The 27,356-nt window shown below is 40.3% G+C and overlaps 1 protein-coding gene across 2 annotated transcripts in view; it reads right to left on the reverse strand.

Annotated features, from left to right (window-relative positions):
• LOC104612645 (putative UDP-N-acetylglucosamine--peptide N-acetylglucosaminyltransferase SEC) overlaps positions 1-27,356 on the reverse strand; it is a 79,724-nt gene that overhangs the window by 34,434 nt on the left and 17,934 nt on the right. For both annotated transcript variants that reach the window (XM_088892613.1, XM_010280150.3), the window contains exons 2-4: positions 15,460-15,605; positions 15,133-15,231; positions 14,985-15,035 (exon numbers count right to left, since the gene is read on the reverse strand). In XM_088892613.1, the coding sequence (XP_088748739.1) occupies positions 14,985-15,035; positions 15,133-15,231; positions 15,460-15,605 (296 nt within the window). The remainder of the gene's footprint in view (positions 1-14,984; positions 15,036-15,132; positions 15,232-15,459; positions 15,606-27,356) is intronic.

Here is a 27,356-nt window from a genome sequence, read left to right on the forward strand (position 1 = left end):
GGGGTTCACTGCATTTAGCAGTGAATTCGGCCAAACCTTTTCACAGAGGCTGGGCCGAACCCATGTGGACCTATGTGAGGTCATTGTGGGGTCCCACGCCATACAAATCAGGCCTAAGTTGGCCATGCAACACCCTTGGGTGGTGAGCCTTATAGATGATGGGCCTAGGGTCCATAATGAATATGATTAATTAAGTTGGCACATGACAACTTATGGGGCGAATCTGGGTATGGAGCACCTAATCTTATAAGAAGATAAGGTATATCTTTAATTAGAGTCCAGATCTGATTTTGATCTAGATTATTATCTCCTAATTAGATTAGGAGATAGCTCCATAAGAGATCATAAAAGAGGAGGGGCAGAAGAGGTGTAAAGTGGGTTGTGTCGGGCCAGCACGACACGGCCCGTGGGCGGCCCGCACAAACCGTGCTGCCCTCCCCGTTGAAAAATTTGGGGGTCGGCCTGCACAAACCGTGCCATGCCACGGGCTGAGCTGGCCCGTGGGCCGAGCCTTGGGCCAGGTCAGGCTGTGTATCGGGCCAAAGCTATTTATTTAAAAAAATTGACAAAAAAACTTAAAATTTTAATTTTATATGAAATTTGTGTACAAAATTGCTTATATATGCAATAATTAAGTAAATTAGTATAATAAAATTAAAAAAATATTTATTTTATTAATATATTATATACTATATATTATTATATAATTATAATATATATAAAATATATATATGGGTCGTGTTGGGTTGTGCCACAGGCTGGCTGGGTCATGCCAGCCCATGGGCCACGGGCAGCACGGCTCGCTCATTTGTGTCGTGTCGTGCTGGCCCGTGGACCTAAAATCCCAGGCCCAGCATGACCCACAAACCGTCGTGCCAGGTCGTGCCAAGCCACGGGTAGCACGGACTGATTTACACCTCTAGGCAGACTAGTCCAAGATAACTTCATATTTTCACAATTTCTGGTTCTCTCTGCACCCTTTTGTCTCCCATTTTTTTCCTAGTTTGACATCAGCTATTTGGGACTGATATAGATCAATTTTTCCTCTGATTTTTGCAAGAAAATTTCAAGGGATATCAGGCTCATCATCCCCAGTTTGACTCAAGCAGTTGGATCTCAATTTTGCAGAAAATTGTGTTGTTGAACCGACTTCAAGAATACACTGTGCCATCTTTAGTTGGTGTAGAGAAACTGATGTGGGCCCCACAGTGTCCGTAGGGTAGAATATACCTAGTCTATCTGTTATGTTATTCTGTTATTCTAGTTTTGTTATTTACGTTTCAGTTTTTTATATTGTTAAGTGCTATGATGTAAACACCAAGGGCAGATATGTCCTTTCATGTAACTAGCATAACATATAAATATTAAATTGAAGTGGCGGCGGCAGATCATTCAGAATCTGTCCTTTCTTTCAAACCTGTGTTCTACTGCTCTCTCACTAATCTTTCTCCTCTTTCTTCTTCACTTTCTCTTTTGTTCGAACCTGAAATTCCTTAGTGCCCAAGACTGATAGCAGTTTTGATCATCTTCATGGTATCAGAGTCAAGTTAGGTTTCTTATGTGAGTCTAATACCAGCCGACCACATGAGAATCTCCTAGGACTAGAAGCTGAAAAGGTGGAGTTCGCAGACTGATTCTTGGAGATCGCCAGAAGTGCTAGCAGTTGTTGGAAGTTTTGTCATGGTTGCAGAGTATTGGTGGTCAGGAAGGATCAGAGAAGACTAGGGTTCAGGTAACCCTAGAAGGCAACAAACAATTCTTTTCTTGTAAGTCATCTACTTTTCTAAGAAAATATAGGTTGGACCTATCTGGAGAGGAAGGATGAACCGTTCTAGGTTTTCATCTCTTCGATTCACTAGGGTTTTACAGCAAACCCTACTGTTCTGTTGTGATTAAAACCCTACTGTTTTTACACTTCGATTCAGGGTTTTATAGCAAACCCTACTGTTTTACACCGAACTGTCTCAGCCTTGTTTCTTTCTGCACTAGAGTTTGAAAGTGATCTTGCGACAAGCCCTAGTGCTGGACTGAATCTTGTGATCTATCTAGAGCTGTCCTCAAGTTTATTGTTAGCATTGATCAGATTCTAGGGTTTCATATTAACCCTACTGCAAGTCTATCTATACAGTACTGATTAGATTGTGCAACTGAATTGATCACTTTAAGGACTGATTAAAACCCTAATTCTGCAAAGGCAAATCAGACCTCCTTCTAAGCTGTTGTTCAGAGTTTTTTGGGGTTTTTCGAACTCTCTTAAAGGGGTTAGAGCTCTACGGACAGCCACTGTTGTGTTTGTTAGTTGATTTCAGATCAGAGTTATCCCAGTTTTGTGCACATACACTGTGAATACAGATCAGGCCTATACTGTTTTTGATTGTGATTGGTATTCCAAGTGCTGTTTTAAGACTTGACCGAGATGGAGTTTAAAAATCAGGCAGAAGGCAGCTTTGGGAGCATCAGTTATGGCAGTGTTTCTAAGATGGGTGGTCAGATTACAACCGTAAATTCAGGTACTCTAGCTCCGGCCTACCATGCCTCAGCTCCAAGTACTACTGAACCTTGTTGGGTAATAGATTCAGGTGCATCCGACCACATGACTAGCTTGCCTTCACTGTTTACCTCTTACCATTTGTCATCTGGTAGGGATAAAGTATCTATTGCTGATGGCTCCCTGGTTCCTATTTCTGGGAAGGGGGACATTAAGTTATCAGATACGATCTCCTTGTCTTCTGTCTTACATGTTCCTAAGCTTGATACTAACCTCCTTTCAGTCAGTAGTATTACCAAACACATGAACTGCTCAGTAACTTTCTTTCCTGACCGGTGTGTTTTTCAGGACCTGGAGACGAAGAAGGTGATTGGGACTGGCCGTGAAACGAATGGGATCTATCTGCTCGGGGAGAGTTCTCGTCAGGAAGAGTCAGTGGGTAAGAGGTCACTTGTTTCCCAGAGTGTGAGTTCAGTTATGCTTTGGCATAATCGATTGGGTCATTTGTCTTTTTGGTCCTTTAAGAGTCTGTTTCCTACTTTGTTGGAGTCTGTTGAGTTGTCCCAGTTGCAATGTAAAAGTTGTGAGTTTGCTAAACATTGTAGAAACTCTTATTCATTGAGTAATAAAAGGAGTAATCGTCATTTTGATCTTGTGCATACAGATGTTTGGGGGCCATATCACATTCCTTCTATGGGTGGGTACAGATATTTTTTGTTATTTGTTGATGACCATACCCGGTTTTCTTGGGTTTATCTTATGCGTTCACGAGATGAGGTTCCCACCCTGACCCAAAACTTTCACCAAATGATCCTAACCCAGTTTGATGTCAGAGCTCTTGCCCTCATACACCTCAGCAGAATGGGGTTGCAGAAAGGAAGAATAGGCACATCTTGGAGGTGGCTAGAAGTCTTATGTTTACCTCCAATGTCCCTATTCGCTTCCGGGGTGATGCTATCCTCACGGCGGTATATCTTATTAATTGGATTCCTTCCCGGGTTCTTGATTTGCGATCTCCTTTTTCCCTTCTATACCCACATGAGGAGTTGTTGTCTATTCCCCTTAAAACATTCGGTTGTACCTGTTTTGTTCAGCTTCTCGGACCCCATCACTCCAACTTTGAACCCAAGGCCTCCAAATGCATTTTCCTTGGTTATGCACAAACTCAAAAGGGGTATTGCTGCTATAATCCTGTCACAGGAAGGAAGTTCGTCTCCATGGATGTCACTTTCTTTGAGGAGACACCCTATTATCCTCGGGTTTCTCCTCAGGGGGAGAGCAGTGAGAGTAGGGGTTTAAGTCCTTGTCTTCAGGGGGAGAGCGGTGAGAGTGGGGTAGTTCCTTTACCTATTCCATTGGGTGATGGGAACTGCAATGGTGAGGGTGGCCAGAGGGATCAGGAGTTGAGGGGGAGCTACAATGGTGAGGGTGGTCAGAGGGATCAGGAGTTGAGGGTCTATCACAGGCGGTGCAGGCAAGTTGATCCCGATCATTAGCAATCCAGGCCAGCTCCAATCTCATCTACGGCCCCAGGTCCAGACATTACAGTCCCAGGACCCAAAGAGACTTCTTCTATTGTTGCCATTTCACCTCCTACAGATGACCTTGATCTTCCGATTGCAGTCCATAAAGGGAAATGACATTGTACCATGATAGCGATAGATATATAACCCTAGCAAGTGCACTAGTTATCAAGTAGTATAATAATATCGTTCCCACGGGGATTTAACAAAATAAGTATTAGAATCACAGTCATCCCTAATTATTTGGACAGTCGAAATTTATATTTGAGGAAACAAGAACTACTGAAAATAAAGACTAGAACAAAGAAAATAAAAACAAGGGTGATCACTAATCGAATATGAAAATGATGGAATCGCTAGGACTTTAGGTCCACCTAACCAATGTAATGAATATTGATGGGTCCAATTATCCAAGACTAATTGTTATTCCCACAAGCTGAGATTTTCACAAATTTATTTAATATTCTCTCTCGAGATATACTAAACCTACGCCCATCAGGTAACCCTTCGATCTCTCGAGTAGAGCTCTCAAGATGGAAGTGCATTAAGTCCAAGAAAACCATTAAATTCAGATGAATCATGTATATAAATCTCTATATACCATTCAATTCACACTATGAATTATTCTGTCAATTATGTGAATTCCTCTCTCAATTCATTCACATAACCCAAATCAATTAAGAGGTGGCCAAGCTCTTAATTGCATTAAGCACAATAATTCATAGACTATATGGAAATCACAATCTTAGATAAATCAAGAAGATAAAAATATATTCATTAACATGGTTAGGCTTTCCATAGCCCTACCAAGAAACAAATCAGTTCATGATGGAAGAATTAAAACAAACAAAGGGGAAGAAAGAACTCTTGAATTCGCCCATGGTGCTGAGATCTCCTCTTCTTGAAGTTTCTTGAATTCTTGAACCCTTCTTGACTGATTTTTCAATGCAATTCGTGATCCCCCCAGAGATTGAGTGATTGTGTCATCCCTAAAGCTGGTCCACCCCCTCCTTTATATAGCTTAAAGGGAAGGGGGTGGTCTCCTACTTCCTCTTGAAGTTGATCTTTACAAGAATAGAAAGTCCTATCCTAATTCTAATCTTATCTTTTTATCTAATGAATTCAATCCTCTTATCTCTCTAAGATTACATCAAGAATTTAGATCTGGAAGGACTCTTCTCAGTTTCTTGTTCTTGGATTCGTATTAGACCTCCTCTGCGAATTGGGCTTCAGTTGCGGATTGGGCCTTCTTGTGAAATTGCCCCGACTTCGGGCCCGGATTTGATTTCGGTGCAGGTCGAATCAGCGAAAGCCCAAAATACGAAAGTTGTGGATTTTTCTCTTATCTTTCCAGTGGGTCTTGAATCAGCCCATTCAGAGTTCGGAGACGCGAGTTACGCCCAAATCACTGAACGATGTCGAAACTGTGAAAAATCATCCGATTTGTCTTTCTTTGCTCTTGATGCCTTCTTTCATGCCCTGAACAGAAATATGAGTCCAATTAAGTGCTAATTCAGTATAAAAGACAGAGTAATTGGGGATAAAAATATGATAAATTCTCCTCTCATCATACCACATCTACAGCCCACTGTATTTCCCATTTTTTATCCTATGATCGCCTATCTCCTACCTACAGGTTCTACCTTAGTTCCATTTCCAATGTCCCTATTCCAAGAACAGTACAAGAAGCCCTATCAGTCCCGAAGTGGAGAGGTGCAATGCAAGTTGAAATGGATGCCCTGTTGAAAAATAATACCTGGGAGCTAGTTGACTTGCCCAAAGGAAAGAAACCAGTTGGATGCAGATGGGTATTTACTGTGAAGCACAATGCGGATGGATCCATTGAGAGGTACAAAGCTCGGCGAGTTGCAAAAGGGTTCACTCAGAATTATGGTATAAATTACTTGGAGACATTTGCCCCGGTAGCCAAGATGACCACCATTCGGGTTCTATTATCTCTTGGAGCAAGCCACACTTGGCCTTTGTACCAAATGGATGTTAAAAATGCCTTCCTGAATGGGGACTTGCAGGAAGAGGTTTACATGCAGTTGCCTCCTGGATACTATGATACGAAGACAGGAAAGAAGGTCTGCCGGCTCAATAAGGCATTGTATGGTTTGAAGCAGTCACCTAGAGCTTGGTTCGACAGATTCAGACTAGCTCTTGGAAAGTTCGGTTATGTACAGGCCCAGTTAGATCATACACTGTTCATCAAGAGGGTGGAGTCTTCACTGACACTACTTGCAGTATATGTTGATGATATTGTGGTGACAGGAAATGACAGCCATGAGATTGAGTCCCTCAAACAGCTCCTTCATCAAGAGTTTGAGGTGAAAGATCTGGGTACACTACGGTATTTTTTGGGCATTGAGGTTGCTAGATCTAAACAGGGGATCTTTGTCTCTCAAAGGAAATATGTTTTAGATCTGTTGGCTGAAACTGGAAAGCTGGGTGTCAAACCTGCAGATACACCCATTGAACAGAACCACAGGATTAATGCAGAGAGTGGGGAGCTGCTTGAAGACAAAGTTATGTTCTAGCGGTTGGTAGGAAAGCTCATATATCTCTGCCTCACTCGACCGGATATTACTTATGCTGTTAGTGTTGTCAACCAGTACATGCATTCTCCTAGAACCACACATCTTCTGGCGGCAGAAAGAATTCTAGCCTACTTGAAGAGATGCTCGGGTAGGGGTATACTGTTCAAGAATAATAACCACATGAAGGTGGAGGTCTATACAGATGCCGATTGGGCTAGGAGTGTTGATGACAGACGGTCTACCTCAGGATATTGTGCCCTTGTGGGAGGAAACATTGTCTCCTAGAGAAGTAAGAAACAAAGTGTTGTCTCCCGGTCTAGTGCTGAAGCAGAATACAGGTCCATGGCCAACGGAGTAGCTGAAATCCTATGGCTAAGATCTCTACTTGAAGAGTTGGGTATTGAGTATGAGAAGCCTCTGATGCTGTATTGTGATAATCAAGCAACCATTAATATAGCACATAATCCAGTGCAGCATGACATAACCAAACACATTGAAGTTGACCGACATTTTGTACGAGAGAGGGTCTCATCTCAAGAAATATGCCTCCCTTACATCACATCCAGTATGCAACTAGCAGATATCCTCACTAAAGCTGTATCAAGAAAGAAGCTAGAAGCGGATCTATCCAAGTTGGGAATGATAAACATTTACTCCCAACTTGAGGGGGAGTGTAGAGAAACTGATGTGGGCCCCACAGCTGTGGGGCCACTCTGTCTGTAGGGTAGAATATACCTAGTCTATCTGTTATGTTATTCTGTTATTCTAGTTCTGTTATTTACGTTTCAGTTTTTTATATTGTTAAGTGCTATGATGTAAACACCAAGGGCAGATATGTCCTTTGATGTAACTAGCATAACATATAAATATTAAATTGAAGTGGCGGCGGCAGATCATTCAGAATCTGTCCTTTCTTTCAAACCTGTGTTCTACTGCTCTCTCACTAATCTTTCTCCTCTTTCTTCTCTTTCTTCTTCACTTTCTCTTTTGTTCGAACTTGAATTCCTTAGTGCCCAAGACTAATAGCAGTCTTGATCATCTTCAGTTGGAACTGGTTTTAGGACTGATTTGGGCGTGAACTTCCACCTTGGGATTGGCGTTTGTTGTATTCGTATTAGGTATACATCTCCCTCTTTGTTTAGTTTCAAACCTGATCCGGTTCAGTGCAAGACCGATCATGAAAATTGCAGTTTCTCAAAACATAGGGAATTTGATTCCGAAATTTTTGAAATTTCACACAGCCATCTAGCATAGTTTGACCATCCATATGACGGATCCTAACCCTTCCAACATCTTAAATGGTCTCAACCAACGAAGCTTACAATCAGAGGAAAAGGTAAGCTTGGTTTTATCACCGGTAGGGAATCTAAGTCGAAACCTAAAGATCCAAATTATTCCAAATGGGAGCAGGATAATCTGCTAGTTATGTCATGGCTTGTATACTTTATGCAGCCTCACATTGCTCGCAACTATATGTTCCTTCCAAAAGCTACGGACATTTGGGATAAGTTAACTTTAACTTATTCTCAAGCGAAGAACACTGTTGGAATCTATAGTTTCGAAGAGAAACGTGTAACATGTAACAGGGGGAGAAATCGATGGCCATGTATTTCTCTTCCTTTACAATCAATTTGGGAAGAAATTGATCATTTAGAAGCTTTTGGAGTGGAAGGATCCTGTTGATGCTGAACAATACAAGAAGTGCATTGAAAAAAACCGAGTTTTTTATTTTCTTGTTGGACTAAATGCTGATTATGACTTCACCAGGCAACACATCCTTAGTGTTGATATTTTGTCACTCTCCACAGCACATTCTCTGGTGCAGAATGAAGAGAGTAGGAGGATTGCCATGATGCAAGTTCCTGTCAACGAGCACTTGTGTCCACAAAATCCAAATAGAGTTCTAGTAAACCTGAAGAGGTAGTTTGTGAATATTGCAAGAAGCCAAAGCACACCAAGGATAGGTGTTGGAAACTAAATCCCCACCTAAGTCCTGAGAAGTTTAAACCGGAAAGAAGGTAAATGCTCATGTTGCTATAGCTAGTCATGATTCTCAAACTTACATGCTTGAGGGAAATTCTTCTGCTTAGGCATCTACTCATGACACCTCTGATGTTATGGAAAAATTGAAAGGCATCTTACTCCATCTTGAAAAGAGTGAGTTACCTACATCTATTGGTTCACGTACACCTTCTAGTGCCTTTGCAAAATCAAGTACTGCTCTTGCGTGTCATGCCTCATCCTCTGGCTCTTGGATAATTGACACAAGAGCCAATGATCATATGACTGGTATAACTTCTTACTTTACCATGCATAAACGTTTTTTAGGGAGAGGTAAGATTACTACTGCTGATGGATCTCTGACCCCAATCTCGGGTTTGGGTGAACTTAAACTTACCAACAACCTTTCTTTGAAATTTGTTCTCCATGTTTCACAACTACATAGAAATCTCTTATATGTTAGCTCACTTACAAAGTCTCGTAATTGTTCTGTAACCTTCTTTCCATCTTATTGTGTCTTTCAGGATCTGAGTATGGGGAAGACAATTGGCAGTGGACATGAAGCCGATGGAGTTTATCTTCTTGATCGATCTCCAAAGTTAGGGATAATTTGTCAGTCTAAGTCCTATCATGATGAGAAACTAAGTCAATTGAAATTGTGGCATCACCATCTTGGGCATATGTCTTTTGGTTCACTGAAGTTTTTGTTTCCCGGTCTGTTTGAGTCCTTGTCTAGTTCTGGTCTACAATGCAAAGTCTGTCAACTATAAAAGCAATGTAGAACGACATATTTTGAGTTCATGTCCTCATACCCTCCAACAAAATGGGGTATCAAAGAGGAAAAGGAAAACATGTGGTTGAAGTTTCCAGGGGATTGTTATTCCATATGCATGTCCCAACACGGTTTTGGGAGATACTACACAAATAGTTGTATATCTTATTAAGAGACTTCCTTCGCGGACCCTTCATCTCCAATCTCCACATTAGCTTCTTTTTCCTGATGAGGATATCTTCCATCTTCCTCCTAAGTTCTTTGGGCGTGTCTGCTTTGTGCATGACATGAGTCCTTCTAGGTTGGAATTTAATCCAAAGTCTATCAAATGTGTCTTCTTGGGATATTCTTTAGTCCAAAAAGAGTATCGTTGTTATGACCCTTACTCTAAAAAAAAGTATGTATTCAAAGATGTCACATTCTTTGAGTCTACTCCCATCTTTTCCTCTTCTCGTCATTCTCTTAAGAGGGAGAATGTTAGTGAAGATTGAACTCCTTTTTGTATGCTAGTTCCTAGTCCGGTTATAACTAGCATTGTTAATCCTTCTCCTTCTCCTCTTCCTCCCTGTGGTGGCAGTAATACTCCTCCTGTGCCTCCTACTCTTTGGTCTTAGCACTGGTGGTTCGTCAAACAAAAAAAGAGGATGACTCCAAAGATTGAATGTCCATTACAATTTGACTTCCTAGACTCAAATAATTTGGATTATAAACCTCTTCTTATTTATGATACTTGCATTGAACCTTTATTGAGCCTCCTAGCGTGGTTTCTAACCTTAACCTTCCTATTGCAGTTCATAAAGCAAAAAGGACATATGTTAAATATCCTATCTCAAATTATGTCTCTTATAATACCTTATCTCCCTCTTACTATACCTATATCTCTTCCATTGCTTTTGTTTTTATCGTTCAATGTGTTACTGAGGTAGTGTAATTCCCTCATTGGAATGATGCTATGAACTAGGAAATGGATGCACTTGAGAAAAATCAGACATGGGAAATTGTTTCTCTTCCAGTGGGCAAAGTTCTTATTGTGGCAAAAGGGTACACTCAGTCTTACGACATTGATTATCAGAAAACCTTTGATCCAGTAGCCAAGATGAATTCAATTCGAGTTATCATGTCTCTTGTTGCCCATTATTCTTGTCCCTTATATCAAATGGATGTTAAGAATGCCTTCCTTAATGGCGACCTTCAAGAAGAAGTTTACATGGAACTTCCTCCTAGAGTGAACATCCCTGGGAGTGAAGGAAAAGTTTGTCGTTTAAAGAAATCCCTTTATGGCCTTAAACAGTCCCCAAGAGAATGGTTTGACAGATTCAGAAAAGCTATCTTAAAAATTGGTTTTTCTCAATCTCAAGCTGACCATACCTTATTTATTAGGAGAGCAAATGGAAAATTGACTATGTTGATGATATTGTTATCATAGGGGATGATACCTCTAGAATTGCTCAACTAAAGTCTTTTCTTGCTACTGAATTTGAAATTAAAGATCTTGGAAATCTTTGGTATTTCCTAAGGATTAAGGTTGCAAGGTCAAAGAGGGGCATTTATATTTCTCAAAGGAAATATGTCCTTGATTTGCTTCAGGAAGTAGGGAAATTGGATTGTAAACCAGTTGAAACTCTAATTGGTCGCAATCATAGGTTGGGAGTTGATGATAGAGATGTCCTTCCTGACAAAGCTGTGTATCAAAGACTTGTCGGTTGCCTTATCTACTTGTGTTTGACTAGACCAGATATATTATATGTTGTGAATTGCTTCAGGAAGTAGGGAAATTGGATTGTAAACCAGTTGAAACTCTAATTGGTCGCAATCATAGGTTGGGAGTTGATGATAGAGATGTCCTTCCTGACAAAGCTGTGTATCAAAGACTTGTCGGTTGCCTTATCTACTTGTGTTTGACTAGACCAGATATATTATATGTTGTGAGTGTGGTCAGCCAATATATGCACAAGCCTAGATCATCTCATATGCAAGCAGTGAATAAAATACTTGCCTATTTGAAGAGATGTCCAGGAAAAGGGATGTTGTATTTTAATCATGGGCATCTAAAGGTAAAGGATTATTTTGATGATGATTAGGCAGGTTCTATCAATGATAGGTGGTCTACTTTTGGCTATTGTACCTTGGTGGGTGGTAATGTTGTATCCTGGAGAAGTAAGAAACAATCAATCGTGGCTCAATCTAGTGTAGAGGGAGAGTACAGAGCTATGGCTCCTGGATTTTCCGAATTGTTATGGCTAAAGAACTTGTTGACAAAAATGGGAATGCAGATTGATACTTCAATGGTATTATATTGTGACAATCAGGCTGCCATAAACATAGCCCATAATCCTGTTCATCGGCATTTCGTTAGAGAAAGAGTTGCCAATGAAGAAATTTGTTTACCTTTTGTGAGGTCTAAAGATCAATTCGCTGATTATCTTACTAAAGGTGTCTCAAAATCAAAGCTTGACAACAATTTCAACAAGTTGGGCATGACAAATATTTATGCTCAGCTTGAGTGGGAGTGTTGAGAGTGTAAGGGCATTTATGTCCTTCCATGTTTTTTTATTTGGGCGCCTATTCAAGGGCCCATTTGTAATTTTCTTCAATATGTTAAGTAAAACATTTCAGGGTGTGAACAGTAACACACCTGAGATTCTGGACGAAAACCTCTTCTTCTTCTTCTTGAATACTTTAACTAATACTTTATGCAGAATCATGAAATTCCTTGTGAGCAGGCAACTAAAAGGTTTGAGCAAGAAAGACAAAATTATGTGGGAACTATGCCTGCAGCTATCTTTTGGTGTATATGGATGGAGAGGAATTAACTTATTTTTTTTAGAACAAAGCAACACATATAGAGACTTGTACTCTTGGGGAATACCTATCAATAGCAATTTGGTTCAATTGACAAAGTTCTATAAAACAAAGCAGTTTTATGATCTAAACCTTTCACAATTTGATTCAACTAGAACCTCCAAGATTTACAATACAATTACAATTTTCAGAAAATGTCCCATGCAGGAAATATACTTTTTAAGTATTTCAATATAGAGAAGTGGATGACACTTTTTCTTGGGTTAATAGATCTGCAACTAGCTTGACAGATTGTTTAGCCAAAGCAAGGGATCAACAAGGAACAACTGTTCTAGGCTGTGATGTAACTGAAGTTTTGGGCCAGGTAGTGTGTGCCTGGATTGTAACCTTCTTCATGATAGTTAACGAAATGTTTCTGCTACTGATAAAAAAAATATTTTAATATCCAAATTGAGTTCTGATCTGGTTACATTATTCTAATACTTCTTTTCATAGTCATGGCTCGTAAATTTTATACTTCTCTTTATAAGTCTTTCAGACCAGAACTTACATTTTTTTCATCAATAACTGTAAATTTTCATTAATAGATAGAAAGTAAATTATGAGTACAGTAAAAGTGTAGAAGCAGTGAGTGATAAGCCCTCTTATCTCTCCCCGAAAAATTCTTCCTTCTTTTTACAACCGTACCCAAAACAACTGATCTCTTCTCACCCCTTCCTTGTTTGCACTTCATTTAACCCAAAGTATTCTCACTTCCATGCTTTGTACCAACCATTTTTATTTCTTCCTTCTATTCTTATAGCTCCATAATTTTGCCTCCTCACCTTGTAACCAGAACTTGCATTTACTAGTCCTTTAACTGATTTTAAAAATGTTGATGTGGTAAGAGATTAAGGTGGTGATCAATGACTGTTGAAAAACACTCTAAAAGCAGATGGGAAAAAGAACAAAATGACTCGTTCAGCATTTCAGCAATTAACCACTGACTTATTTGCTGATTGGTGAAGCATGAAGATGTGTACAACTATTTTACCCCTAAATAATTTTCATATACCAAAAATACTCCTAAAATTGAGCTGGTTTTTAAATTTGGAATATTTTCAGCAGTCCATTTCTAGTGCCTATTTCAGCAGTTACCAAATACCACATAAAAGGTTTCTAAAGTACTTAAAAAAAAATCAAACTTAGAGACATGAATTTCTATATCTTAGAGGACAATGTAAGCCAAAATAATATTACTAAATAAGCCTGGCCAATGATGTAGGATTAACCTAAGCAATATACAAATAAAAAATCAGAATGTTTGTAATCAAAACAAGAAAAGGACATTGATGGAAAAGGGACAACCAAAACAAGAATACCAAGCCAAGGGTATTTTAGTGAGATTAATACCTTGAAAAAAACAAAAGGAAAAAGGAAAAAGATTGCCCTTGTTATTCTTGTTAACAGGTCATTAATTTTATGCTCTAACTACTTAGTTCAAGTTCTTTTCTTCTTGTTAAAAATCTACGATCTTTTCCAACAAAATCCAAGATCCATTCCACCTTTCTTATTTTATCTTCTCATAAACAATTTGACTAGTTCTAATCATAGAAAAGTTTACTCGATTATCAAATTTAGACACTGTTGCTTTCAACATTAAATTCACAAAGAGGTCAATATGATTTGCCAAGTCAAAAGACAAAATATTTCTTGTGTACAATCTCTCTTACAGAAACCCTAAACCCCAATACACCCAAACTCTCTCACTCAGCTTCTCTAAAAAGCCAAAGATACATTAAAAAGAAACCCCCAAACTACATAATGTTAGATGGAACACAGTAGCCGAAGAAGAAGAAAAGAAGAGAAGAAAGTTTAAGAATGGCGGCTCAAAAAACCTTTCAGCCGACCCTACTATCTTATATATATGTTTATTACATAGTGTTACACGAATGGACTAGAATGCCCCTGATTAGTGATGGGACACCTAGACAAATAAAACATTAAACAAGTTTAGGCCCAATAACTAATGACTTAAGACCCAACAATGACAAACATATACATTAAATCAGCCGAACCAACACATAACATATTGTATTCAGGTCCGACCCATAATCTTAATATGGATTGGGTCCATACAGCCGCAGGGTCTATGAAATGTTGCCTTGGGATTTTTCTCAACTTGACTCAGAGCAGGTCACGAAGTGGGTCACAAACAAAAACTTCAAGGCACAAACACCTACCGATTCTAGAAAGTCTCCTCCATCTAAAGAGATTAAATAGGGGTTGGGGTGGTTATGTAACCACCCCATTATAAGTGAATGACACCTAGCTCCCACCTCTAATTTCATTGTAATTATAAATTTTAACCAGATGAAAGGGAAACAATAAAAAAACAAATATGATGTGTGAGTAGTTATTTGCTTATTGGCATTTTCCTTTCCATTTTTTTTTTTTTTTTGCAATAAGTAAAAAGGAAAATTTATTAATAAAAGAGTGTAATGCATATTCTAGTGAAGAGATATCACCAGAAAAACAAAGCTACAAAGGAGATCAAAGAAGAAAAAAGGAAACACTCAAAGAAAATAAGAAATACAAGAACCAATAACATGGGAAAATTTTAAGCTAACTCCATAATGTTCCAGAATCCAGAACCAAGGTCTTCCTTGGTTCCATCTGTTGATCTCAGTTTTCAAAATATCCATAAAAGGTAACTCCCAGAAATACTTAAAACCAGAAGCCAATAAGCAAAATTTGTATATCCTAATCTTAAAATCTATGTTCTTCACATTTATAAACATGAAATGATCACTTATGCAACCAGAACAGGGATATACCATTCATTCAACCATATCTACACTCTACAAGAATGTACAGACCTCAATAGCAACCAAATAATAGCGGATTGCAAGATCAATATTGCCCTTCTCCTGTATTAGGGAAAAGAAATTCAGTCTTATAGCCCAGCTAAACACATCAAAATTACTATAAACTGATTCTGTCTGCATGAGTGGTAGCAATAATTACCTTCCAAGCATTTGCCATGTTCCCAAAGCACTCAGCAAAATGTGGTTCAACCCTAAGAGCTTCTTCATTCTTTGTGATACACATATCAAAATCATGCAACTGGATAACATAGCAAGACATGTTTAGATAAATTTGAAATTCCTCTTCCACCACATTGAAGATTGAAAATTCATTTATGTATCAACACAATAGTATGAGCTAAAAGCAAAGATTACCACCAGAGGTACTTTCTTATAACAAAGTCATCATAAAAACAAATGGAGCTTTCAAATAATAGCACATTCATTCATAGAACAAAAGTTGAGATCACTTAAATAAAAAAGGAACCTGATAATGAATTGCACCCAAAAGGAGAAGATTATCTGTCCGCCGGGGGTTTCTCTCAAAAACAGCATTGCTGTGTTCTAGTGCCTGTTTATAGTTCCCAGCCTTGTACTTCTGATGAGCAAGGGCCAATAGCCTGTCTTCATCAACTACAGCATAAAGCATTTTTTCAGTAAACAATCAAAAATCACAGAAATCTTGAATCCTTTAAGCATAGCAGCCAGAAGTAGTTAGGTAGGCTAGCACAAAATGTCCAAAAATCATTTTTATGATAAAAAGAAAAATTTTATTAGAGAAAAATAAAAACTGAATACAACCACCAATAAGATGCTAAGGCAACACCTTAACCCAACACACAGGAGATGGAACACTATTACAACAAACAAAGAAAAAACGTTTTAATCACTCTAATCAGGACCTTTGTGAATTTCTCCGCAAACCATTGATGACCACACTTTAAAAGACAGACTTGGAAGAACTCCTTTAAGCAGAAATGCTACCATTATTCTTCCTCAACAAACTCATCCTCCCTACCTTCAACTTCTTCATCCCAAACCTCTCCTCCTTTCCCAACTACAGTCTTCTTCATTATCTCCTCCCTGTACCTCCTCGCGAGTTCAGCAAAAGCTCTACGAGCCAACGCCTATCCACCCAGAAACCAGACCTAAAGAGTTGCCAACCTCAACATCCCTCTCAGCCAATATCTCAATTTCCACACTTCCAGTCTTATATTCTTTCTTCTCTGATAGATTCTCACGACTCCTCTTTTCAACATCTGCTCCAACCTCCCTTTCATCTTCCTCTATTCCAATTCTAGTCTCAAGCTTCTCAATGGGATTTTCCACCAACTGATTGTCCGTTCTTAGAGTTGTTTCAGTCTTCAGATTCGTCCTAGCAGAAACAGTATGAAAAGAAGATTTGATTTTAACTCTTCTCTTGTACCACCTTTTGTATATGTTAGTAGGACCTGCCCCAATCAGGCCTTCTTTTTCTTTTTTTGATCAATAACAGAAACTTTATTAATTAAGAGAAATTTTATGAAGCTTTAGATACAATAAGGGGGAGATAAAAAGTCTTAGCTCCCCATCAGCAAATTACAATGAAAGGAAATTAAAAACTAGCCCAAAAGATAGACTCCCTATTCACCCCTTGCTTGGACAACCCATCTGCAAAAGAATCGGCGGTCCTCTTCACCCAGCTGTATTGTATCTCAATGCCCCTACACAACCATAAGAATTTTTTCTTTTCATTATTATAGCTCCACAAACCACTGTCCTCTTTCTTCAACCAACTAATCACCACCTTTGAATCGCCTTCCAATATCAGCCAACTGATATTTAGTTCCCTTGCTCTTTGAACTCCTTCCATAGCTGCAAGGATCTCAGACCTAAGAGAGTCTCCTTCTCCAATAGGGCCTGAGAACAAAGCAATAACAATCCCTTCCTGATTATTGAAAACTCCCCCAATCCCAGACAGCCGTGGATTCCTTAGACTACTGCCATCAAAGTTCAATTTTATAAATCTAGAGGGAGGAGGGGACGACGAGGGACTAAGACTCCTCTTACACGGAGTAGAGGTTGCTATCTCTTTCCAGTTTCTTAACAAGTCAGCCATAGGAAAGTCTGAAAACAGTTCCATAGATTTTAGCTAGTGGGTAGCCCTCAAAAGTATTAGGTCTAATAGGTCTTCCAGGGTTCTTTCCTTATCTGAAAAAATTCGAGAATTTCTTTCCTCCCACAGTGACCAACACACGGCTGCCCTAATACTCCTCCACATCATCTTCCCTCGCTTCTTAGGCCATCTGAAAAACAAAGGGGAGAACAAACTTTGGACACTCTCGAGAGGATTCCAAGAACACACAAAGCAGGAAAGTACCCACTCCCAAACAATTTTAGTAACCTTACAAGAGACCATAAGGTGGTAACCAGATTCCCCATCATCTTTACAAAGAGAACATCTATTAGGAAATAAACAATAATTGGGTCTCTTTTTCTGAAGTAAATCATTTGTGTTTATTCTTTACAGGAAAATTTCCCAACAAAAAAAACCCACCCAAGGAGGAATAGGCTTGCTCCAAATTTCCTTAGTCATAAAGGACAATCCAAGAGGACAGATGACTGAGTTAAGGTTTCAAAAAACGAAGCACAAGAGAAAGTTCCTGAGGTGGAAGGGGTCCAAAATCTGGTGTCTTCCCTATTAGGATCTATGAAAACATTCTCAAGGATGGCTAACAAAGGTAAAAGTCTGTCCAAGTCTATATCCCTAATTGCCCTTCGCAAGCCAAGGTTCCACCCAAAACCAGAAATAGAGTCTGAAGGACCTAAAAAAGAAGAGATAGGTTCATTTTTCAAGTATGGCAGAGCATACAGGGAGGAAAATTGGTCCTTCAAAGGTGAAACCCCAACCCAAAGATGTTCCCAGAATTTTATTCGATTATCAGAGTTAAGACCGTACTTGATCCAAGGGGAGAAAGTTGGAAGTAGATCATTGATGGATTTCCAAGGAGAAGCAGCTGTAGCCCTTGCCACAATTCCAGAATCCCAACCATTGTCTTCCAGCCCATGTATGCTAGCCATGATCTTTGTCCACAATTTTTCCTTTTCCACTGTAAACCTCCACAACCATTTTCCAAGCAACGTCATATTCCTTTTCTTGATGTTTCCAATCCCAAGGCCTCCTAGTTTTTTACATCTAATTACCACCTCCCATCTCACCCTATGATCTCTCTTCTCCTCTCCAGGCTCCCACAGAAAATTCCTCATTAATTTTTCCAATAAGTTGGAGACCTTAGTGGGGATCTTAAACACTGACAAATAGTAAACAGGTAGGTTAGCTAGGGTAGACCTAATCAGAGTGACTCTCCCACCTAAGGAAAGATAATTTCTCTTCCAGGACGCAATCCTCTTCTCAAATCTCTCCACTACCGGAATCAAAAAGCTTACGTTCTTGGGATTATCTCCTAAAGGGAGGCCCAAGTACGTCAAAGGCCAATCTGAGATTGCACAACCTAACACACCTGCATAATCCCTTAACTCCCTCTCCTCCACATTCACCCCCACCACACAACTCTTATCAAAGTTCACCTTGAGGTTAGACATCTGCTCAAAGAGTTCTATTGCTAATTTTAAATTCTGGATCCAACTTATGTCCCCACCCTCACAAAACATAATTGTATCATCTGCAAATTGTAGATGTGCCAGTGGTACCTCCTCCCTTCCAACTTATGTCCCCACCCTAATCAGGCATTCTTTTAAACAGGAAAAGACTTTAGTAACATGCACAATATGGGCATCACTTGGAAAAGGAGATTTTTTTGCACCAATATCACTTGATCAACTTCCATCTTGTCACCTATACCTTTCTTCCTGCCTAACTCCTAATTTTTCAATTATCACCTCGAAACAAAGCTTCTCAGTGTCTTCAACTGAAGAAGCATTTTCTAATGCCACATCTTCCCTGTTGATATCCATTACAGTACAACCAACTTCCAACTCTCTTTCATCACCCAACATTACTTACCTTTCACAATCAGTCCTAACCCCTAATGGCCTCCTAAATATCAGCAAGATTCTCGTTTGATTCAGCTCCAACCCCATACCTTTCACTTCTACAAACAAGTGCATTGTCCTCCAAAACACTCGAGCTCTTCGACACCAACTTCTTCTTCCTGAAGTTGTCATAACTCATTACTGGCAATCACCCAAACCCCCTTCTCATTCTCTTCCCTTCTAGTCTTTCATATCCTCTTTCCACAAGAACTCAGCCTCTCAAAACACTTGGGGGTTCTACATTTGAAATCTTTTACTTTTGAAACCGTTAAGCAGCTGGACCAATCACCTTTGTTAAGTTGATTGAGCTTCTCCTTTAGGAAGTGAACCCCCTTCGACCTCTCATTTCCTCTTGAACCTATAGAATGCTTTTCAATTCTCTCCACTTCCCAACATTTCCTTTCAAACCCACCTAAATCCAATCTCTCTTTGCCTCCCTCTTCAATGTGTCGCTCTACTGAAGGCTTATTTCTAGTCAAAATTACCTCCTTACCCCTTGCACATCCAACTCCCATTTACTTCCCACATCCACAATTACAATTTTACCCTTTGACCTTGACACGTCTTTTTTTTTTGAAAAGTAAAATAAAAACTTCATTAAATTAAAAAGAAGATTACATAAGGAAGGTGATAAGATATCACCCGAGAGAAAACATGACTATTGACTCAAAAACTCCACCTAGACTTCAGCATAATCATCAGCAATCCAATCGGAACCAAGGCCCTAATCTTCCCCTTCAAAAACCTCCTCCTAGCCATTGCCATCTTCATCCCACCTCCCACCTCTATTTTTCTTCTCCTTCTGGGTTTCTTCTCTCTTCTTCCTCTCAAACTCTTTAAAGGATTTTCTAGCAAATTCCTCTCCACCCCAGAAAAATAGACCCAGGCTTTTGTCAACCTCTACATCTTTTTTAGCCTCTTCCTCAAAGGAGATACTTCCTGAATTCACCACCTTCCTCCCAAAGGTTTTATCGCGATCTCTTACAGTGGAGCAGAATTGTTCCCTATTGATTCCCCCCGCTGTTGAGTCCCCAATTGCTGGTCCTGGTTAGAACCAACCCGTAGAACCTTACCAGCAGCATCTCCGGTTGTCGTCTTTGAAAGACTTCTGCCCCTTCTCTTGTAGACCTTCTTGTATTCCTTGGTAGGTCCAGTCCCAATCAAACCACCTTTCAGCTTAGAGAATATTTTTGTAACACAAACAGTACGAGAGTATCTTATTCCCGATTTTCCGTAGGAAAATTTGGTTTTCACTAAATTGGCAACATCTTAAGTGTTCTTAGCCTGACACATCATCATCTTCCACCTTCAGCGGTCTCTTCATCTTCCTCCCCACCTCTAGTCCACCTTCATAGAAAACCTTACCAGTTTCTCCCTACACAACCTCCAAAACACCCTTCTTACTATTGCCTACCAAATGTCCTCAGAAAGGTCAAGTCCTCCCTTCAACCAAAATTCTTAAGTCATATACCTCCCCAGAAAATTGAAGTTTCAGTTGATTCATAACCCCAAAAAACGCCCTCCACCTCCGCTAAGATTCCTTCTAGATCCATCTTCCCCCACTTTTTGTTCATGTCGTATCTACCACACTTTTCCCCAAAACGAACTCTTGGGAAATTAAATAATGACGCCAATGTCGATGACATTGCACAACAGAGACCAGATGTTCTTGGTCATGCAAAGGTCTTCTAAACTTAGGACTCTAAACCACCTTATCACCACTGAGCTCATAACATTGGACCACAGAGACCTGATGTTCAGTAAGCCTGTACAGCCTTGGGCAAACATCACAAAATTTCCCAGCCCCACTCCAATCATCCTCCCAAAATCCCACTCTGGATCCAATTCCTGCATTGAAACTAACCAGGCCTCTGAAGTCCTGGTTAAAGCTCATTATGCCTTTCCACACTCCTACCCCATACGAGTTAGATACCTCCCATGGTTCCCAACCAAATCTCACCACTCCATACTTCCCTGCCACCACTCTTCTCCATAATGAATCCCTTTCCTTATCCAGCCCAAAGCTCCATAACCACTTCCCCAAAAGAGCTTTATTGAGTAATTTTATTCTTCTTAGACCCAGACCCCCTAAAGCCTTTGGCCTACAAACTTTCTCCCATCTTACTAGATGAAACTTCCTTGGACCTTTTGCCCCATCCCAAAGGAAGTCCCTTTGAATCTTTTCTATCTTATCAGCAACCCAAGTTGGTATTTTCAGCAGTGATAGGTAATAGGTAGGTAGACTTTGAAGCACAATCCTTATTAGGGTAATTCTACCCCCCAATGAGAGATATCTTGCCTTGGCTTTCCAACCTCATTTCCACTCTCTATTTGAGGTTTCCAAGTGCTTACAGACCCAAACTTAGCTCTAACTGGGAGTCCTAAGTACAAAAAAGGAAGCTCCCCTGTTCTGCACCCAAGGACTGCTGCAAACCTTGACAACTCTTTTTGGCCGATCTCTCCAACAGCAATCAAAACACTCTTCTCCAGGTTCACCTTCAAACCCGTTAGCATCTCAAAATTTGCTAACACTGCCCTTAGGTTCAGGACTTGTGCTTCCACTGCATCTAGAAAGATGAGGACGACATCTGCGAATTGCAAATGTGAAATGAAAGGACCCTCAGCTCCTACACTGAAACCGACTAACCATCATCCCTGGACACCCCTCATTAACAGATTTAAAGCCTCCATAACCAGAACAAATAATAATAAAGGGGACAAGGGATCCCCTTGTCTCAGCCCCGTAGAAATTTGAAAAAACTCTGTGGAGATCCCCTTCAGGATTACTGAGAGAGAAACTGAAGAAATACAACCATACATCCAGCACCTCCATTTTTCTCCAAACCCCATTAGCCTTTGGACCTCCTCCAAAAATCCCCATTCTACATTATCATAAGCTTTCTCTATATTTAGTTTGCATACTAATCCAGGTCTTCCACTTCTAAGTCTTGAGTCTATACATTGACTTGCCACCATCACCCCATCTAGAATTTGGGGTTGATGCAACCACTATAAAAAGAATAAGCATGGCATCTCCCATCTCTACAGAAAGAAAATGAGTTCTTGTCCTTAATCAAAATGCACTTCATTAGCAAACAACAAAAGGTTTCTGGTACCTAGAAAAATTGCAGAAAAAAGGGAAATTCATCAACCCAAAATGCCTGACATAGCTAATCACAATTAGGGGTGTAAGAAAACCCTATTCGACTCTAGGTTAAAGTAGAGAAGAAGAAAAGAAAGAAAAAGAAGAAGAAGAAGGGTTAGGCCAGATTAGGAAGAAGAAAAAAATCAGTCCTACCTAGCCGACCCACTTGTATTTATTTCAAATAATAGAATTACAAGAAAGACCATATTGTCCCTCATGAAAGATGGGACACGTAACTTAAACTTAAATAAAATAGGCCTTTCACTCTCAAACAGATAAACCAAAATGACCAAAATATCCCTGATTCGTGTATTCTAACACTCCCCCTCAAGCTGGAGAGTATATGTCATATAGTCCCAGCTTGTCACAAATATAATCTACTCTGCCCCAAGACAATCCCTTTGTAAAGAGATCTGCCCACTGATTTCCTAAGCTCACATGAGATGTGGTTATCACTCCACTTATCACTTTCTCTCTTACGAAGTGACAATCAACCTCAATATGCTTAGTTCTCTCATGGAAGACTGGGTTGGAAGAGATGTGAACAGTAGCTTGGTTATCACAGTATAGTTTCATAGGTTTATCAACTGATAACCCCATCTCTTGTAGCAAGTTCTTCAACCATACTAGCTCACATGTGGTATGAGCCATAGCCATGTACTCAGCTTCTGCACTACTCCTTGCCACCACTGTTTGTTTCTTGCTCTTCCAAATTACAAGATTGCCACCAAGGAAGGTACAATACCCTGTAGTTGATCTCCTGTCTGATATAGAACCAGCCCAATCAGCATCTGTGTACCCTACTATCTCAAGGGTCCCTCCACTTCAATATAGCAAACCACGACCTGGAGCACCCTTCAGGTACCTAACAATCCTTAGAACTGCTTCCCAATGAGGAATCCGATGATGTTGCATAAACTCTCACCATACTCACAGCAAATGATATATATGGCCGAGTAATGGTCAGGTAGTTCAACTTTCCCACCAACCTCTTGTATCTTCCAGGATCATCAAACTCTTCACCTGCATCAACACTCAACTTGGCATTGAGTTCCATTGGAGTCTCTGCTGGTTTAGGACCTAACAGCCTTGTTTCTTCAAGTAGGTCAAGAACATATTTTCTCTGACATAAGTGAATTCCATGTTTTGACCTTGCAACCTCTATTCCCAAGAAGTACTTCAGCTTACCCAAATCTTTCGTATTGAAGTGGTCCTGTAGGAATTTCTTCAACCTGTCGATTCTGTTATTGTCACTCCCAGTAATGACAATATCATCCACATACACCACTAGCAGGATTTTCCCATCTTTTGAGTCATGGCTGAACATAGAATGGTCTACCTGACACAGTTTCATCCTAAAGTTTTTCACCACTTCACTGAACCTGCCAAACCTTACCATCCTCCCCCTGAGCAACAAACCCTGGTGGTTGCTCCATATATACTTCCTTAATGAGATCACCATGTAGGAAAGCATTTTTTATATCAAGTTGTACAACAGGCCAATCATACATACCAGCTAATGAAATCAACACCCGAACTGAACCAATCTTAGCCACAGGAGAAAATGTCTCCATATAGTCCTCACCATACAGTTGAGAGTAGCCCTTGGCCACTAACCTAGCCTTCAATCGCTCCACACTGCCATCTGGAAGATACTTCACTGTGTAGACCCACTTACACCCAACAGCATGCTTACCAGGAGGAATAGCAATGAGTTCCCACGTGTGATTTTGTTGTAGAGCAAAGAGTTCCTCTTCCATGGCTTGCCGCCACCCTGGGAAGGTAAGGGCTTCCTAGACAGTCTTGGGAATGGAAACAGATGAGAGCAATGATATAAAGTTGCGATGACAAGCAAAAAGGTGAGCAGTTGAAACATAGTGTGAAATAGGATGAGAAGTACAAGTATGTTTACCTTTCCGCAGAGCAATAGGAAGATCAAGATCTAAGGGAGAAGAAGCAATAGCAGGATCTGTCGATGAGGGCTGAATTGGAGGAGGGGCCGATGCTCTTCTGTGGGTATACACTTGTGTGATTGGCGGCCTCTCAGTAGTAACTGGCATGGGATGTGAATCTGCAGCAGGAATGGGAGCCACGGGAAGGGGATCCGCAACAGGGACGGGAAGAGGAACTACGGGGGAAGGAGAAGAAACCACAGCATTTGAGAAAAAATTAACTGATTCAAAGAAGGTGACATCAGAGCACACAAATGACTTATGCAATTTAGGGTTATAGCACTTATACCCTTTCTGAGTCTTCGAGTAGCCAAGGAATATACACTTAGTAGCTCGTGCATCTAACTTGTCTAAACCAGGCCCCAAGTGTTGAACAAAACAAACACATCCAAAGACTCTTGGGATGAGAGGAAATGAAGACAAGGTGGGAAACAACACCGAGAAGGGGGATTGACTTCCAAGGATGGACATGGGCATCCGATTGATCAGAAAACAGGATGTGAGGTCAGCATCACTCCAAAAATGCTTTGGGACATTCATATTAAGCATCAAGGACCGAGTAGTTTCAAGAAGATGTCGATTTTTCCGTTCAGCTACACCGTTCTGTTGTGGGGTGTAGGCACAAGAAGTTTGATGAATTATCCCATGGTGCTCTAAGTATTGCTGAAATGGTGATGATCTGTACTCTTTGGCATTATCGGAGCGAAGAATTTTAATATGAACACCAAATTGGGTGCGTATTTCAGCATAAAATTTTTGAAAAATATAAAATAATTCACTGCGATCTTTCATAAGATAAATCCATGTCATCCTTGAAAAGTCATCAACAAAAATTACAAAATACTTATAGCCATTGTATGACATCACTTTGATTGGACCCCAGACATCAGAATGAACTAAAGAAAAGGACTCGAGACACGACTATCAACTCTTGGACTAAAAGAGACTCTATGATGTTTCCCTAGTTGACATGACTCACAATCTGAAGATGAAAGATGACTCAAGGAAGGGACCAGCAACTTCAGAGCCTTAAGAGAAGGATGACCAAGTCTGCAGTGCCATTGAAGAGGAGTAAGAGACGACTGAAAAGCTACTGGAGGGCCACCACCATCAAGGTAATACAACCCACCTGCCTCATGCCCTCCACTAATCTTCATCCCCGTCTTGAGATCCTGAAACACACAAGAAGAGGGATAAAAGGTTATAGAACAATTAAGAGACTTGGTTAATCTACTAACAGACATAAGGTTAAAGGGGAACCAGGGAACATATAAAACACATGATAAAGACAAGGAGGAGATATCAACATCACCAACACCACATATGGGAGATGTAGAACCATTAGAAAGTGTAACTGTTTGAGATGTGGAGGGCCGATAAAGGGAAGAAAATACATTAGGAGTCCTAGACATATGGTCCGAGGCTCCGGAATCAATGATCCAGTGTGGGGGCTTGGAAGCTAAGCAAGCCATACCTGAATGGGCAAGGGTAGCGGTGTTCTGCTGAGATGTCTGAAGGAACTGCTCATATACAGCACGGGGTACACTCACCATTTCCTTCCCAGAAGCACTAGTAGATGTGGAGGGGATCAGGTCAGTTTGCTGGCTTTCAGTAATTGTACCACTACCCTTAGTCATAGCATGGTTAGGTGGGCCACGTAAACACTTCCTAGGGGCATTACTTCTTCCTTTACCACGACCTCCCCCTGAGTCTCGACCTCCACTCCGGCCACCAGCACGATTAAACATGGGGCCACCACAGTTGCCTGGAAGTCCACTACTACCACCACCACCTCTATTTCCACGGCCACCCCCTCTATTCACCACGAAACCAGATCTGTCCGAGAGAAAGGAATGCTCTACAGACTCAATAGATGTCCTCTTAAGACGGGCAAAAACTTCTTCAAGTGAGGGAAGAGCAGACCCCCCCAATATTTGTGCTCGGACAGGCTCATACACAGCCTTCAAACCCAGTAGAAGCCTTGGCACATCAAGTTGTTCATGCTACTGTTGTTGAATCTGAACATCCGATGTCAGAGGATGATACACATTGAGCTCATTTCTGATATTCCTCAGACTTGCATAGTTTTCCTCCAAGCTTTGACTGCCTTTCTTCAGATTAAAGTACTCTTGGTACAACTGATACACCCTAGTTGTATTTGTCTTGTCCGGAGTATAGCTTCTTAGCATGATCCCAGATTTCTTTAGTTGTATCTAGGAACATAAAGTTCATACTAATTTTTGGTTCCATGTTGTTCCATAGCCATGTCATTATTTGTGCATCTTCCTGTTCCCAGTGACTGAACATCGGAGAATCAGGGGAAGGTTTCTCCTCTCTCACATGTTTTACCTTTTTCTTGGCCTTTAAGAACACTTCCACAGATTTTGCCCACGGCACATAATTCTCACCATTCATCTTAATAGATGTCATTTGAACATTTAGGTAGTCTGAAGAAAGCATGACACCTGTTTTATTGTAATTCCCATCTCCAATCGATGCCATCTTAACTAATTCACCTTCAAGTATGCAACACAACCTCACACACTTCCACAAAACTTATCTCACTTACAGCACCACCAACTTCTTCAAATACACATTACACATCAAATACTAAGGCTGAAATCACTCAGTCATTACATCAAACACCCATTCCGCACACTGCAGAACCATTCACCCACCAAAATACAAGGGCTGAAGTCACTCAGTCATTAAATCAAACACTTGTACTGCATACTGCAGAATTGTTCACACACCAGATCCAAGGGTTCACTTTTAAATATTCAGAATCATCGATACACCATTCAACACAATACAACTACCACCACACCACTGCTGTCGTGAACTTCAGCAGTCGAAAAACCCTACTTTCAGCACACATATGAGGTAAAAAACAGAGAACAAGACTGATATGCATACTAGTCACTCCAAACGTCCACAACAAAAAAATTTTGAACCAAAACACAGCATTCACAATCCACTATTTGGGCAAAAAACAACACTGTTCATACCTGTCCACAAAGCCCTCTTCGTATCACTGAATAGAGGGCGTCTAGTACACAACTTCAACGACCACCGCCACAGTAACTGGAGGCATTCTCACCTCCAAAACCACAAAACGACGACTCCTTTTTGGCCCCTTGTCGAGCTTCCACTCAGGCTAGCAGAAAATTGAGGAAAGCTGAAATGATTGGCGGTGAACCCACGAAGAAGACAGCAACAAGGAAGAATGAAAGGAGAACAAGGTTTTACCGCTCT

The sequence above is a fragment of the Nelumbo nucifera genome, chromosome 8 (genome assembly GCF_055504915.1).
Source record: "Nelumbo nucifera cultivar China Antique chromosome 8, China Antique-T2T, whole genome shotgun sequence".
Classification (NCBI taxonomy): domain Eukaryota; kingdom Viridiplantae; phylum Streptophyta; class Magnoliopsida; order Proteales; family Nelumbonaceae; genus Nelumbo; species Nelumbo nucifera.